The 14007-nt window shown below is 36.5% G+C and overlaps 1 protein-coding gene across 1 annotated transcript in view; it reads right to left on the bottom strand.

Moving 5' to 3' along the window:
• The window catches only part of LOC138703201 (atrial natriuretic peptide-converting enzyme), a 486851-nt gene extending 474660 nt beyond the window's left edge, over positions 1-12191 (bottom strand). Inside the window, exon 1 of the mRNA XM_069830899.1 lies at positions 11717-12191. Within this exon, the coding sequence (XP_069687000.1) occupies positions 11717-11743 (27 nt within the window). The 5' untranslated portion in view covers positions 11744-12191. The remainder of the gene's footprint in view (positions 1-11716) is intronic.
• Positions 12192-14007: the final 1816 nt, after the last annotated feature.

Genomic DNA, 14007 nt, shown 5'->3' with positions numbered 1-14007 from the left:
ATTTTATATTAAACATTAAGTTACCTTGAAGATCCCTCATTTTACTAATTATATCTTTGCAAAATAAAATGTGGTACAGTAAGTGATTAATTAAACATGTCATATATATAAAATTTAATAAATTCCAGTATTCTGTATGAAAAATGCGAATATTTAACACAAGTTACACAATTATTTTCATTGTCACTGTTTAAGCTATCTGTCCAGTAAACATTACTTTGCGAAACTCAATGTACTTATTTTACTTCGAATAAACTATCAGATACATCTCCAGATGTTTTTGTACTCAGAAATACTTTAGATTCACTGAAGGCACTTTGGGCCTCTCTCACTGAAACTGCCGATTTCCTTGGAACGAATCTATCACAGATTTCACTTCTTTAAAATGTTCACTATAAAAGCAGGCAGCCTCGATCCATAACCCACCTAGTAAGAACAGATTCAGGGGACAATTTCATATTTGGGGGGCTTTAACGAACATTCTTGGTGTTTGAAATAATGCTGTTTACTTGTGAATAATTACTTCACACTTCCTTGGCGACACGTTGCAGACCATGGGCGAGACAGGTGAAATGGATCATATTTTGATAGAACACACGTAAAGAGTTCCCGCCTTTAGCATGTATGCGGCAGCATCAGAATGAAGAACAAGAACTTTATCTTCCTGAATGCCTTCAGGCCACAACACTTTAAGTCCATCATTCAGAAAACGAGCCACTGTTGCATGATTTGTGTGTTTTTTTTTATTTTATTGGGTTATTTTACGACGCTGTATCAACATCTAGGTTATTTAGCGTCTGAATGAAATGAAGCTGATAATGCCGGTGAAATGAGTCCGGGGTCCAGCACTGAAAGTTACCCAGCATTTGCTCGTATTGGGTTGAGGGAAAACCCCGGAAAAAACCTCAACCAGGTAACTTGCCCCGACCGGGATTCGAACCCGGGCCACCTGGTTTCGCGGGCAGACGCGCTGACCGTTACTCCACAGGTGTGGACATTTGCGTGTTTCAACACTTTCGAAGAAATCAGAAATGGTGTGGGGAATATTTCTCCATCCAGCTTATCAATCACAAGGTTGGCAACATTGCGCCCTTTTACATCAGTAGTTTCATCGACGGCGATCCATACATAGTTACTACCTATATGAGGTTGCACATATGCCAGCGCTTCCTCGTAACACAAATGCAGATAGCTTTTTCAGAGCACAGAATCGTTACGTATCTGCCTCCCGCAATACTTCTCTAAAAATGCGCTATATTTAGGTACCTGGAGTTTGTAGCATGGAATATCTGCGGCAACCATAGCACTATGCATGTCATGGAAGAGTTTATTCCTTCCATTTGAAGACTGTTGCATTTGAGACAGAAGCACTTGCTTTTCAGATATTTGCAGTGCTTTATACTTGGTATGCAGGGCGTTGGAATTTCATTGAACATCCTATCTTCTTATTACAAATCTGGCACAGAACCACATCTCAATCAGTAGCGAACGAATCGTCTATTTTAACTTCGATGATAAGTTTGACGCTACAGGAGGCGCCATCACATGTGAAATGCAATGAAAAGCTGTGGTTGCCAAAACAATACTAATGTACGAATTCAAGAATAAATATTGTGAGGTGCACTTTTTCTTTGTGGGGTAGGAGGAAATATAGCAACGCTTTTTCCGAACAACAGGTAGAAAAGGAGTCTCTCAGGCAGTCACTGCACAACTGAAATAACCTAGGGTGGATGATCTTCCTACAGTAACGTAAACTGTGAAAAAAGAAACCAGGTTGTGAGGTGTATTCCCATACTCTTTTCTCCACCAATGCCTTTACAATTTTTTGGAATGTGTATCTATCTTTATTTACAGTATTGAGTGACTGGACCCTGGCCCTTTCTCAGCAACTTTTGAATACCTTGGGAAATCCGTTTCAGTGTCAGGTACCAGAGTTTCTATTGTGAACAAATATTGTCATAGACTGTTTTAAATTATATTCCACTTACGATTTTTTAATTAAGAGACAGAATACGTAGTTTTACATAAAATAAAGTAGAAATATGTAAAAATATGTAATTATTATCAAATATGTAAAAATATGTAATGATAAATTTCCATATACGGTGGGTAATGTTCCAATTCGTGAATATTTATCATTTTCAGTTATGTATATGCAAAGGGAAAAAACATGTAATTACATACAAATCCTAGCCTTAGTAATCACAATACCCAGTTTGGTCACCGCTGCTGTAGAAGGAAGTTGAGTTCACTCTCGGATATGGCTAAGTGTAGAGAAGCGAATAGAAGCATTTGAAATGTGGATATGGAGAAGAATGGGACGTGCGAAGTGGACAGACAGAATAAGAAATGAAGCTGTGTTGGAAAGAGTGGTTGAAGGAAGAATGTTGCTGAAACTGATGAGGAAGAGGAAAAGGAATTGGTTAGGTCACTGTGAGAACAAACTGCCTACTAAAGAATGAGCTGGAAAGAAAGGCGAACGGGAGAAGAGTTCAGGACAGAAGAAAATATCAGACGATAGAAGACATTAAGATATATGGATCATATGCGGAGACAAAGAGAAAGGCAGAAAATAGGAATGATTGGAGAAAGCTGGATTTGCAGTAAAAGACCTGCCTTTGAATGAATGAGTAAATGAATGAATGGTCGATTCTGTATTAACTCGTAATTTCAGTATCTCAAGTATTCGCCTCTACTCGTCATATTTTGTACAAGTTTTTTTTTTATTGCTCGAATTTAGGCAAGTCGAGTCTGTCTGTTTCTCCATGTTCTTTAACTCGAATGTTTTCTAAAAACAATACTTCAGAAAGCTAAATGGCATCTATCTGAAGGTCAGGAGTACTAAGAAGAAAGGGCCTGAGGAATGTTAGAGTGTGGGAAAGTTGAATGCATTCTTACAAGCTGTATTTAGAAGAGGTAATTTTCTCAGCTCTCTTCGGAAATTTAGAACCGTTACTACTTTTACTCTTCCCTCCACAATCGATGCAGAGTTACCACACGCTAGCATAGATAGAACAGGAGTTTACTATCAATAATAAAATACCCACCGTGAGGTTATAGTAGGTCCGTCGGATTATTTACGCACATCAATAAGGTTATTTTTCTAAATTGTTAGGTTATGTAAGTAATCACATTTTCTCATAAGTAAATAAAGTGCTCTAATATTCGTTTACTTCTGATCTCCTCAATTGTTTTGATTTTTACGGTACAGAAGGAGTGATACGAGGAAACCGGTACTATATATCACAGCCCCATCTCTCGGCTTGGAAGGAAGTTTCGAAGCACTTCCGGTTCACGAATCAGTAAAAGCCCATCCAGCTTTATACCATATTATATGTTCGTCCTTGGCTGAAAAATAATCATATCGGAACTCTTTTACAAGCACAGGCAAAGTTACAGATTTTAGTGGTGTCATTTTAATATATCTTCACAGTACCTACTAGAGACGAACAAAACTAACTGCCGCTCTCTCTCGCTGTGTTCCTTGCAATTGTCTTTCAAGTCTCGCTCATCATTCTCGAAATAGCATTTGGTCGGCGTGGAAAGATTTCGTAACTTTGAATAACATACATCATTGAAATAAATAGCATTATAAATGTTTAAATGAGACAAAACGACAAGACATAACAGTATCTTAGTTATCAAAATGATCTGGTTCTATTATATATTACCTATGATTATATAAATAGAAATAAATAATTCTCAAGTAAATTTACATTTCTAAGAAACATAAAACATAACGTTAATATCTTTTTACTTGAGATCGAACACTTGATCTGAAACATATGAAAAGAAAATTCCTAGCCTTTTAATAAGGGCCTAGTAATTAAGTAAAGACTAGGGAACGGATTATTATACATTGAAAGGTAGAGATGATGTTTCAAATAGGTTACTTGATTGTTTATACATATATAACAGTTGCCAAAGTAGATAAAAGTTCAGTCAGGTATAAACAACTGTGGCGATTCAAGGCTGCTTGACGTTCGGGACTTCGGGAGTGATCAATCTCGATGTCTCGAAACACTCACAAGCAGTCTTTACGTCAACGACGCGACGTATACAACATTGTCGTGAGGGTTTTCGGCTTTGCGGGCGCTGTTAGTCCTGCTTTCTCGATCATTGTTCATCTCTAGTACCTACCTTCACTAAGTTCACAACTTAACTCCTGACGAAAGATTTACTTTTTAAACCGAAAATTACGCATGTTGAGCGAACAACCTATTAGAATACAGTAAACAATACATAAAAGTTCAGTCAGGTATAAACAACTGTGGCTATTCAAGGCTACTTGACGTTCGGGACTTCGGGAGTGATCAATCTCGATGTCTCGAAACACTCACAAGCAGTCTTTACGTCAACGACGCGACGTATACAACATTGTCGTGAGGGTTTTCGGCTTTGCGGGTGCTGTTAGTCCTCCTTTCTCGATCATTGTTCATCTCTAGTACCTACTTTCACTAAGTTCACAACTTAACTCTTGACGAAAGGTTTACTTTTTAAACCGAAAATTAGGCATGCTGTGTAAACAACCTATTAGAATATAGTAAACAATACAAAACCCGAACCCATTAAACTCCGAACGAACAAATCTCCCTTCACGTGGCATATCATTTTTCATACGGACCTGAAGGTACACCAGTAAACAGCTAAAGTCATTCTATCCTATATTCTGTGTTCCTTAAACCTGGAGCCGCCTCTAGGCAATGTTTTGGTGTCTCAACTTCGTTCCCTTGTGATTAGAAGTTGTACACCGCCACCTCTACTATTCCCGAGGTAGAAATTTTATATGAAAATCTCTGACCCCGCCGGGAATCGAACCCAGGCCGGCTAGTCTGGAGGTAGACACGCTAACACAGAGCTAACTCGGCGGACATATTCTTCAAATAAAATAATTTAGATTTGAATAAAACCATCCATGTGTTATAACACCTAAGCACGTTATGAATAAAAGTCACAAAATAATTCTTACTTTAAAAATATTTGAGAAATCCTGATTTATGTTGTAGCTTAAATTGACTGTTGGTGTGTGAAAAAGGTATACAGTCTCTTTCAAAAAATTTACAGGAACCAAATTACAAATGAAATAGGCTATTGTATATTTCCTAACTTATAAACGAGACTACTTTCTTCATAAAGATCTACGATTCTACGATGATCCAATAACATCACTGAAAACATAACGGTAATGTGACGCTTAACAAGAAAGCAGTGCGGTGTACTGTATGTAGGCCTATGAGTACAGCGGAGTGCAGTGTCTGTCGACCCGTTTCAAGATGAGCTTTACTGTTTCGTGACGAGTCAGCGTAACCTACAGCTGACCAATGCACATTCCTTTACGTTTACATGCAGCCAGACAGCTTGTATACACATAAGGCAGGCTACAAGAACGAGACTTCACAACCTAACTGCAGAATCTGAGTTGAGACACCAGCAATAACTAAACATCGTTCTCGCCAGTTATTTAACCTTTTGAGGCATAGTAGTTTCATTTTAATCATTCTTTACCACAAACAGTTCTGGTATTGTTTCTAGGTAAAAGTCGTGTTTTATGTAGTGAAGTTGTGCCACGGTGACTTCAAACCTGAGAGAATAAAAAGAAAGGAGAGAGCACTCCCAGCAAATATGCAATTATATCGGTGCAACGGATATGACGTAAAACTACACCTTCTATGCCCCATAATCCTCCGCGAAATACCGCCAATCGCCAAATATTGAATTGATACTATCGGTTTCGGTCATACGTAAACGGTTTAAAATGGATGTGGAGGTAACAGGAGTATTACCAGATTATTATATCAATGTACATTTCACTGTATATTTATTAAAACGTTATGGTTGTGACATGAACTGAACATTTCATTTAAACATTCTTTCTTTCATCAAGAAGGATGTTGGCACTCCTTCATATGTTAGAGCATAGGGGGACATATCAACGGACATATTCTACAGTTGAGCCGAACAGAATATTAGCTTATTTTAAAAAAAGTAACACTTGCTGAACCTGGCTACACTTTTGAAATATTCACAACATGAAACAATTTGTAATCGTAATAATATGAACAAAACAGCTGATAAACGCACCGGAAAAAGAGATGAAGTATGGGTAATTTGGCATACACCTTTTTGGTTCCACCGTTTCAAGCTTATGGCCCAGGGTTGCTTCAAACGAAGTCAGCTCCTAATATGTATTCAAATTTATGAAAATAACAAATTGTTTGCAAATTTCATCTCTATTTTATATTTTTTATTTCATTTGACCAATATCCATCTCAAATTTGTTAATTAAGAGTTGTGTGCCTCAAAGAGTTAAGGAAAGTTAAACAATTTGTTTTGATATATCTGCTGTGCTTGGGAAAAGTGACATAAGTCAGTTTCCACAAACCTTTTTTGATAATTTATTGACAACTTACGGGGCATCTGCTCGCTTGGAAAAAAATACATAAGTATTTCTCCCATTACAATAATTCATACAGAAAAAAATCAAATCGACATAAACCAGTGTAAGTTGTCAATAAATTATCAAAAAAAGGTTGTGGCAACTGACTTATGTCACTTTTCCCAAGCACTGCAGATATTATAGTAGAGAAACTCAAGTTTACTTATTGTTAGGTTTTCTTTTGATATAAATACCTAATAATAATCATCGATGGTCTAATGTTTACCACTGAATCCAAGTTTTAAACCTGGCCGAAAACGAATTTTTAAAGGCGGATGAAAATTGTTAGGGGGGCCTCTTTCAGGAGACAAGGAATGATGAATACGAGTTGCTAAATTAAGAAAACAAAAAAAAAATGTATCGAATATTAAAATAATAAAATACTCCTTCCTTAACAAAAACAAAACAAAGCTAGCTCACTTTCTAAATTCTGTGTTCAAACTGGTAGCCCTCAGCTGCTTGACAATGTGCCAATCGATCATAGAAACCATTTAAGGAATGATTTAACCAGGCTTTAGGAATATCGTGCACCACTTCCATTATTCGATGTTCCAGATCTTCTAAGTTGTTAAGTCTTTCTCGATACATTACTGACTTTAAATGGCACCACAAAAAGAAGTCCAAAAGAGATAAATCTGGGGATCTAGCTGGCCACTCTATGTGATTCCTACCAATCCATCGTTGTGGAAAAACCTGGTCTAAATGCTCAGGCAATTGTGTCTGTTGACATATTCATTCAGGCAGAATGTGGCTTCATCTGAGAATACAATTTGTCTAAGAAAAGCCTGACTGTTGTTAATGCGCTCCATCATTAATTCACAAAACTGCATTCTTCTGTCGGGATCGTCCTCTGAAAGTTTCTGCAAAAGTTGAATTTTATATGGATGTTGCTTGGCACGTTTAAGGATTTTCATCACGGAACTCTGGCTGATATTAGATTCTAACGCCAAATTTGTAGTAGATACTTTTGGATTTTCTTGCACACGGAGGAGGACGTCCAATGACGTATTATCATCAGTTGCACTTTTCGGGCGACCTGACCTTGGTAAGTCCTTTACGCTTCCAGTTTCAGTGAATTTCCTTATGATCCTTGTCACTGTTGTGTGTGGAATTGGATTTCGATCTGGATGCATACCATTAAATAAATTTGCCGCCTCTCAATGAGATCGTTGTCTGTTTCCATATCCAATAATCATTAAAATATGAATTCTTTCCCTTTCCCTTTCCCTTTCCCTCAACATCAACAGCATTATTTAACACACTAGATTTAGTTCCTTAAATAAGATGTCTGTATCAATAAACATGTTTCCTTGGATATAAACAATGGGCAATCAAATCACAGTAAACAAAAGAAGCGTTTTACCCGTAATCCATGGTTATAAACAAAGGACAGTCAAATCACAGTAAACAAAAGAAGCGTTTTACCCGTATTCCATGGATATAAACAAAGAACAGTCAAGTCACAGAAAACAATAGAAGCGTTTTACTCGTATTATTCGTTAGTCCTACACTTTTCTGTTTTCTTGATTTAGCAACACTGAATTTGTATAGGAATATCAAGTGTGAGTACTTTTTGAAACGCTCTTAATGAGCATTATTCAAAAATAACAAATATATATTGGGTGTTCCATTTAAAATAAGAGAGTTGGAGTTACTTCTAGAAAAAACTCGGTAATTCCATTATTAGTATATGGTTACCCCCACACGCTAAGTTTCATGTCACTGAACCACATGTTTCAAAAGTTATTTACGTAGTGCGAAACTTTTAACTAACCCTGTATACTGCATATTACCTACATATATATAACGGGATTCTATAGAATATCCACCATAGACATCAGTTTATAAACTTAAAACTGAATAAATCAGTCTGAATCAGATCCGGGCGTTATTAGTTCGATTGAGTCATTGCAGAACATCCATTAACTCTCCATTCCACCTTCTCAGGCTGAGACAGTTATGTTTTGGAGCGGTAGTAGCGGACAGGAAGGTCAGTGAAGGATTGTATCAGGCTTTTACGAACATTGTGCTCTCGCTGGTCGCCTAAAATCCACCACTAATGCACAGAACCTTACTCTGCGTTTGTTTATAAGGTGGTGTAAGCGAAAAGGGCATGAGCGGGGGTTCCTGCGTCCCTTCCACTTCTCTTATGTCCAGGGCTGGTCTGAATTCTTAGAGTTACCTTCTGCCACGAAACGGAGATACAGTTAGGAATGACAAAATTTAAAATCAAATTGTGTGTATTACAATATGCAGAGAACGCATTATTTGTTAAAAAAAGAAAAGAAACAAAATTGAAGTTTCGCAAAGCGATAATAGTACCTTTTACGTTAAATGGAAGCAAACTTGAATAAGAATGAAAAAAGTAAACGTGAAATATATTCGCCAGAAAGATCTGTATTGGAGCGTAAATGAAAGAGAGACAAACAAATGAAGATAGCTGATATCATTTCAAAATGTCTAATTTTTTAAAGAACAAAATGGATTTTAAAAAAAGCCAAGACATGACAGTTTATCAGAAACGCACCCAAAACTACATCTGAGGCCATTTTTAAATTATTTAAGCCAGAAGGGAAAAAAAGTTGGGACGACAAAAAAAATATATATTGTTTAATAAATTCGTGCTGCAACGAACTTCGGAATTCAACGTTTGAGAAAGAAGAAGAATTTAATTTGTTTAAGGAGACGATAAACGCATTTATGAAAATGGACTACCGACACCTAAACTTTTTTTTTTCATTGCTGCAATCAATTTGCAACTTTTTTTTTTTTTTTTTAAGATTTGTTTTACCGTATCTCTGAATATGGTCAACATTTATGGTCTTGCAGAATCGTATAGTTGACAATGATAAAAATCCATTTCTGAATCGGAAGAATCTGAAAATCGAAATTCATTGCTGATGATGATACGATGACAATAGAGGATCATGATTGGCATAGTTCAATTTTTGACTGGAGAGAAACAGATTGTAAATATTTACCATAGTTCCTCATTAAAGGACAGTTCTTTTATGTGTGCCCTAAATCTACAACACGGGATTTCGTACATTACTTCCTCTTCAAAAGAATCGATATTAGGATTTATCAACCTTACAAATCGATCATTCTTGGTCAAATTTAAATCCGCTAACCTCATATGTAATGAGAAACATGGTAGGCCTAAGCATTAAAAATTTCATTCACAGTTTATCGGTCAATGGCAGGTCTTTCGTTGCAAACCCAGCATTAGACAAATCAGGACTTTTGGAGAATCCAGATTCTGTATCTTTAAGATCATAAAAATAAAATATGTAGGCCTAATTTAATTAGTATTTTTCATAATTGCCAGCAGTTGACCGGAAATTTGGTAAAGTCAAACTTCTTAGATTTGAAAATTAAAATGTCACTTACAGCCGCAAAGCTTGTTTTCAAGAAAATTGTAATTGAATGTGCAATTTCGAAAAGGGCACATCTCTAAAAAGTAAAAATGTTCAGGAATTTAAATAAGTGATTTAATTTTAAACCGTTGTACTCAGAATTAATTTTAAATCGTTGTAACCAGAACAAAAAACTTTACAATCAGTCCTATATCATTTTAGGGTCAAAACACAATATAATATGAAAGAAAAATATATTTTTAAAGATATTATCATATGACTTTTATTTTGTAGATGTCCCCTTTTCGAAATGCATGGACAATACGTTTATAAATGAGACAAGATCAAGAATTTAAAAACAAAAATGGTTAAAACAATAACACAAGGTATAATACTCGTATATAAAAACATAATATGTGTTCACTGACAAAAATATTAGATGACAACGAATATTTCAAGAAAAATAATATACAGAAATGAAGCAGAAGTCCTCTCCAGGCATGTCATCGGCCGCTGTAGAAGGCCACTGCAATATTTCCTAGTAAAAGTCTTTGAATTCTGAAGGTATGTATAGTACTTTCCACTTTTGCAATATCTGCTATTTTTAGTTGGTTGATCTGCCATTGTAAGATGGGTAGTAGCCACCACTGCTCTGGTAGCCACCGGCATAACTCAGTCAGCTAAGGGGCTTGCCTGCCCATCAGGAGTTGCGCTCGGGCTCGGATTCGATTCCCGCTTGGGCTGTACCTTGTTGAGTCCCCCCCCCCAGGTTTTCCCCAACTGTAAGGCAAATGTCAGGTAATCCTTGTCACCAATTCCATCAACGCTAAATAACCTCTTAGTTGATACAGCGTCGTTAAATAACTAAGTAGAAAAAGATGTGTAGTCTGTATTGTTAGGTAGTGGAGCGCAACAACCTTCTACTTTTGAAATACTGAAAATTTCTGCTGTAATATAATTACTTATGTCATAGTTTGCATTCACTTCACCTGTTTTTTCTAGGATAAATACAAATTCATAGAACGAGGATAAATGAAATGTTACTTTCTGGTCCTTTGGTACTTGTCCATAACTTCTCACACAAAGCGGTTTTACTTTAAAGTTGGGGTGAGACCATTGTTTCAAGTCGATTATCTGTTCTGTTTTTACTTGTATTTTGTCAAATTTACTCGTGGCACTTGAGTTTTTGACGAAATTGTTATATTGTGCCCAGGGTGCGAATTAACGTGGGGATGGGAGATTTCCCCCCGTTGGAAAGTTATCCCCTATCATAACTTCATATTAACATCCCTGCCAGGGATAACTTCTATCCCCCTCACAAAATACAACTGTTTTATACGAGTATATGTACTTTATAAAGTCTAAAGTAAGCAAAGAAAATAATATTGATGTATTATCATCACCAGCAAGCTGACAACATCTTATCCTAAGCCTGCTCATGTATATAATTATTATTATGATCACGATGCAAGACAAGCAACTAACTCAGTGCGATCAAGCGTTGAGCCGTATCGAATGAGGATAAAAATAATTTTACGTATGGTATTCTCTATCTAGGATTCTATACCCCCTCATCAGAAATCTTAATTCACACTTTGATTGTGCCTTTTTCGCAATTATTATTGGACAGCGGCGTATACTAATGCAAGTTGGGTGCTTTTTACGCACGTAACGATGTGTACGTAATTAGAGTACGTACATAAGTGAAAAAATCGATTAGCCAAAAAAATTCAACACGTGCCCTTTTCGAAATTGCATATTCAAATGGACATCGATGACCAAGCACTTTAATTATATTCTCGATCTCAATACATGTACAATAAATGAAGACCATTCAAAGTTCACATTAATTAGTTCCGTTGTTGTATGCAATGTAATTGTTTACACACTTCATAGACAATGTTAAATAGCTATTAACACTCACCGTGAAAATTGGCCGGTTCTTTCCCATGATTCTCGATTTGCTAGGATGAATGGTGATGTAATAGGTTAGCGCACACACCGGTGGGAAATAATCTTGAATTTAATTGGAACGGTAGCACAATTTCAACACGTCAAGATTCACATACAGTTCCTAAGTTGTTAAACTAGTGACACTTTCTCAATACCTGTTTTATTTCTCATACGTAAGTTCACACGCCAGTATTATGTCTTTAACAATACTTATTTAGCGCTCCACAAAATGCTTATATTTTAGCTTTGAAACAATTGTACGATTTGTCAACAATTACTTTTGAATGTATTCAGCTGTTATTCTCGGTAGGTACGAAACAGAATTTCGAAGACAGATCGGTTCATTGATGCGAACTGGTCGCGGAGAACGATGCAGTCGAATGCAAAGGTCTGCTGAAATGTCAAGACAGATGTTCACGCCCGCAGGTAACGGCCAGGTTAGTTGCTGCCGCTGAACAAGCAGACGATACATCCATACAACAGGCACCAGATTCTAGCGATTTGATTGGTTTATGCAGGCACCTATAATCTCCCACCCCACTCGACTCGTTACGTCACTATACTTCTCTCGCAATCCGGTTTGGATAATTCAGTTTTTAAAAAGTGTATAATCAGATGCAGTAATTATATTTTCCTCCTCCCAAACAATTACAGAAATAAATGGCAGTGCAATCCCCGCGGTGACAAGCATTGTAACAACTTTCCTTGAAACACAAACCCGGCTGTAGTGGAATAGTTTCTAAGCTGAGTTAATGGAATTATTTAAGAATTTTATGTTGTCATTCGGTATACCACACCCGTCTGTTTTCACGTTCAAGGAATTTCTGAATGACTTGTTTTAGAGTGTTTTCGTGCTCGAAACCTGACCGTCTGTTCCAGTTATTTATGATCAGCAATTTACGAAAAATACGAAACTCTTTCACAATGTAGTAGCCTGCAATTAGTTTCTTTCAAGAAATATGTGGGTAGTTTTGTATTGAGGTGACATTATGAAAGTTAATTTACGTTAAGTATTTTATACCAAAATTTTAAAGTAATAAGATTGCAGTGGCAGCGACTAACAGTTTTAACTTCATGTGAAAGCCACCATTACTTCAAAGAGGTAGAGTAGAAACAAATAAACCAAGCCGTGATAGTTAAAAACCGTTGAGTGCTTGAATAGAGAAGAATAAAGATATAGCAAAAATGAGTATCAGGTTATTATAACACAATCTCTGAGCGACAAAATTAAAATAACAAAAAAACTAGCTGGCTCACATGATAAAATTAAATAAGATACAATTCAATTCGAAATCTTTTTGCTGATGACATGGCGTTGTTAGCAGAAGAGGAAATGATACTAAAGGATATGCTACTGGAGCTAAATGACAGCTGTGAGCAGTATGGGATGAAAATAAATGCAAATAAGACGAAGAGTATGGTCACAGGAAGAAAAATACAGAAGATAAACTTGCGAATTCTAAATGAGGTAGTCGAGCAAGTAGACAGGTTCAAATGCTTGGGGTGTATTATAAGCAGTAACATGAGCTACTGTCAGGAAGTCAAAAGGAGGATAGCAAGGCCAAGGACGCTCCGGACCTCTGGAAAAAGAACTAAGGAAGAGACTACCACGGAACAATCCCCATCAAACCATAGTTTCTTTTTCTTAGTTTCATAATAACTTATGCTCTGCTCAGCTGCAACTTTGATATTATCTGATATTCTCTTACACGCTGTTAATATCTAGATTATTCATAACTCTTCACCTATAAATAGACAGAAAAAGCAACAAACAAATGAAAAACGAGTAGAGGGAAGCTGGCAGATAGGACCCATTTCGTTGCACACATTCTTCAAGTCTAAGTCATGACAGGTCGCACTATCCTGTTCAAACTACATGTCTCTACTGATGAGAGGATTACTGACATTTTTTTCTAAGACTATACATTTAGTAGTTGTCCAAAATAGTTTTCCCATCTGTTCAGGATGGCATAAGAGTCTGCAAGCAAGTCACCATTCTCATTCTTGATCACGTTTATCCTTGCCTGAAATCCATTCTTAAATTCATTTATGCCCTTATATAATCTCTAATGTTTTTATTCTTACTATTTATTTTGTTTCTATCTCATTCAGTTTTTCCTTTAAGTAATTTCTGTTTTTTTTTCTTAAGCGTATGAATTGCTTCCCATCTTTTATTGAAATAATTATCCCTATTCGCCTGCACTGGATCTCGTAAGAATTTCAGTTCTGCCTGTTTCTTTCTATACTACCATGGAACAATCT

This window comes from Periplaneta americana, chromosome 7, assembly GCF_040183065.1.
Source record: "Periplaneta americana isolate PAMFEO1 chromosome 7, P.americana_PAMFEO1_priV1, whole genome shotgun sequence".
Lineage (NCBI taxonomy): Eukaryota > Metazoa > Arthropoda > Insecta > Blattodea > Blattidae > Periplaneta > Periplaneta americana.
This window is presented reverse-complemented; position numbering and strand designations above follow the sequence as displayed.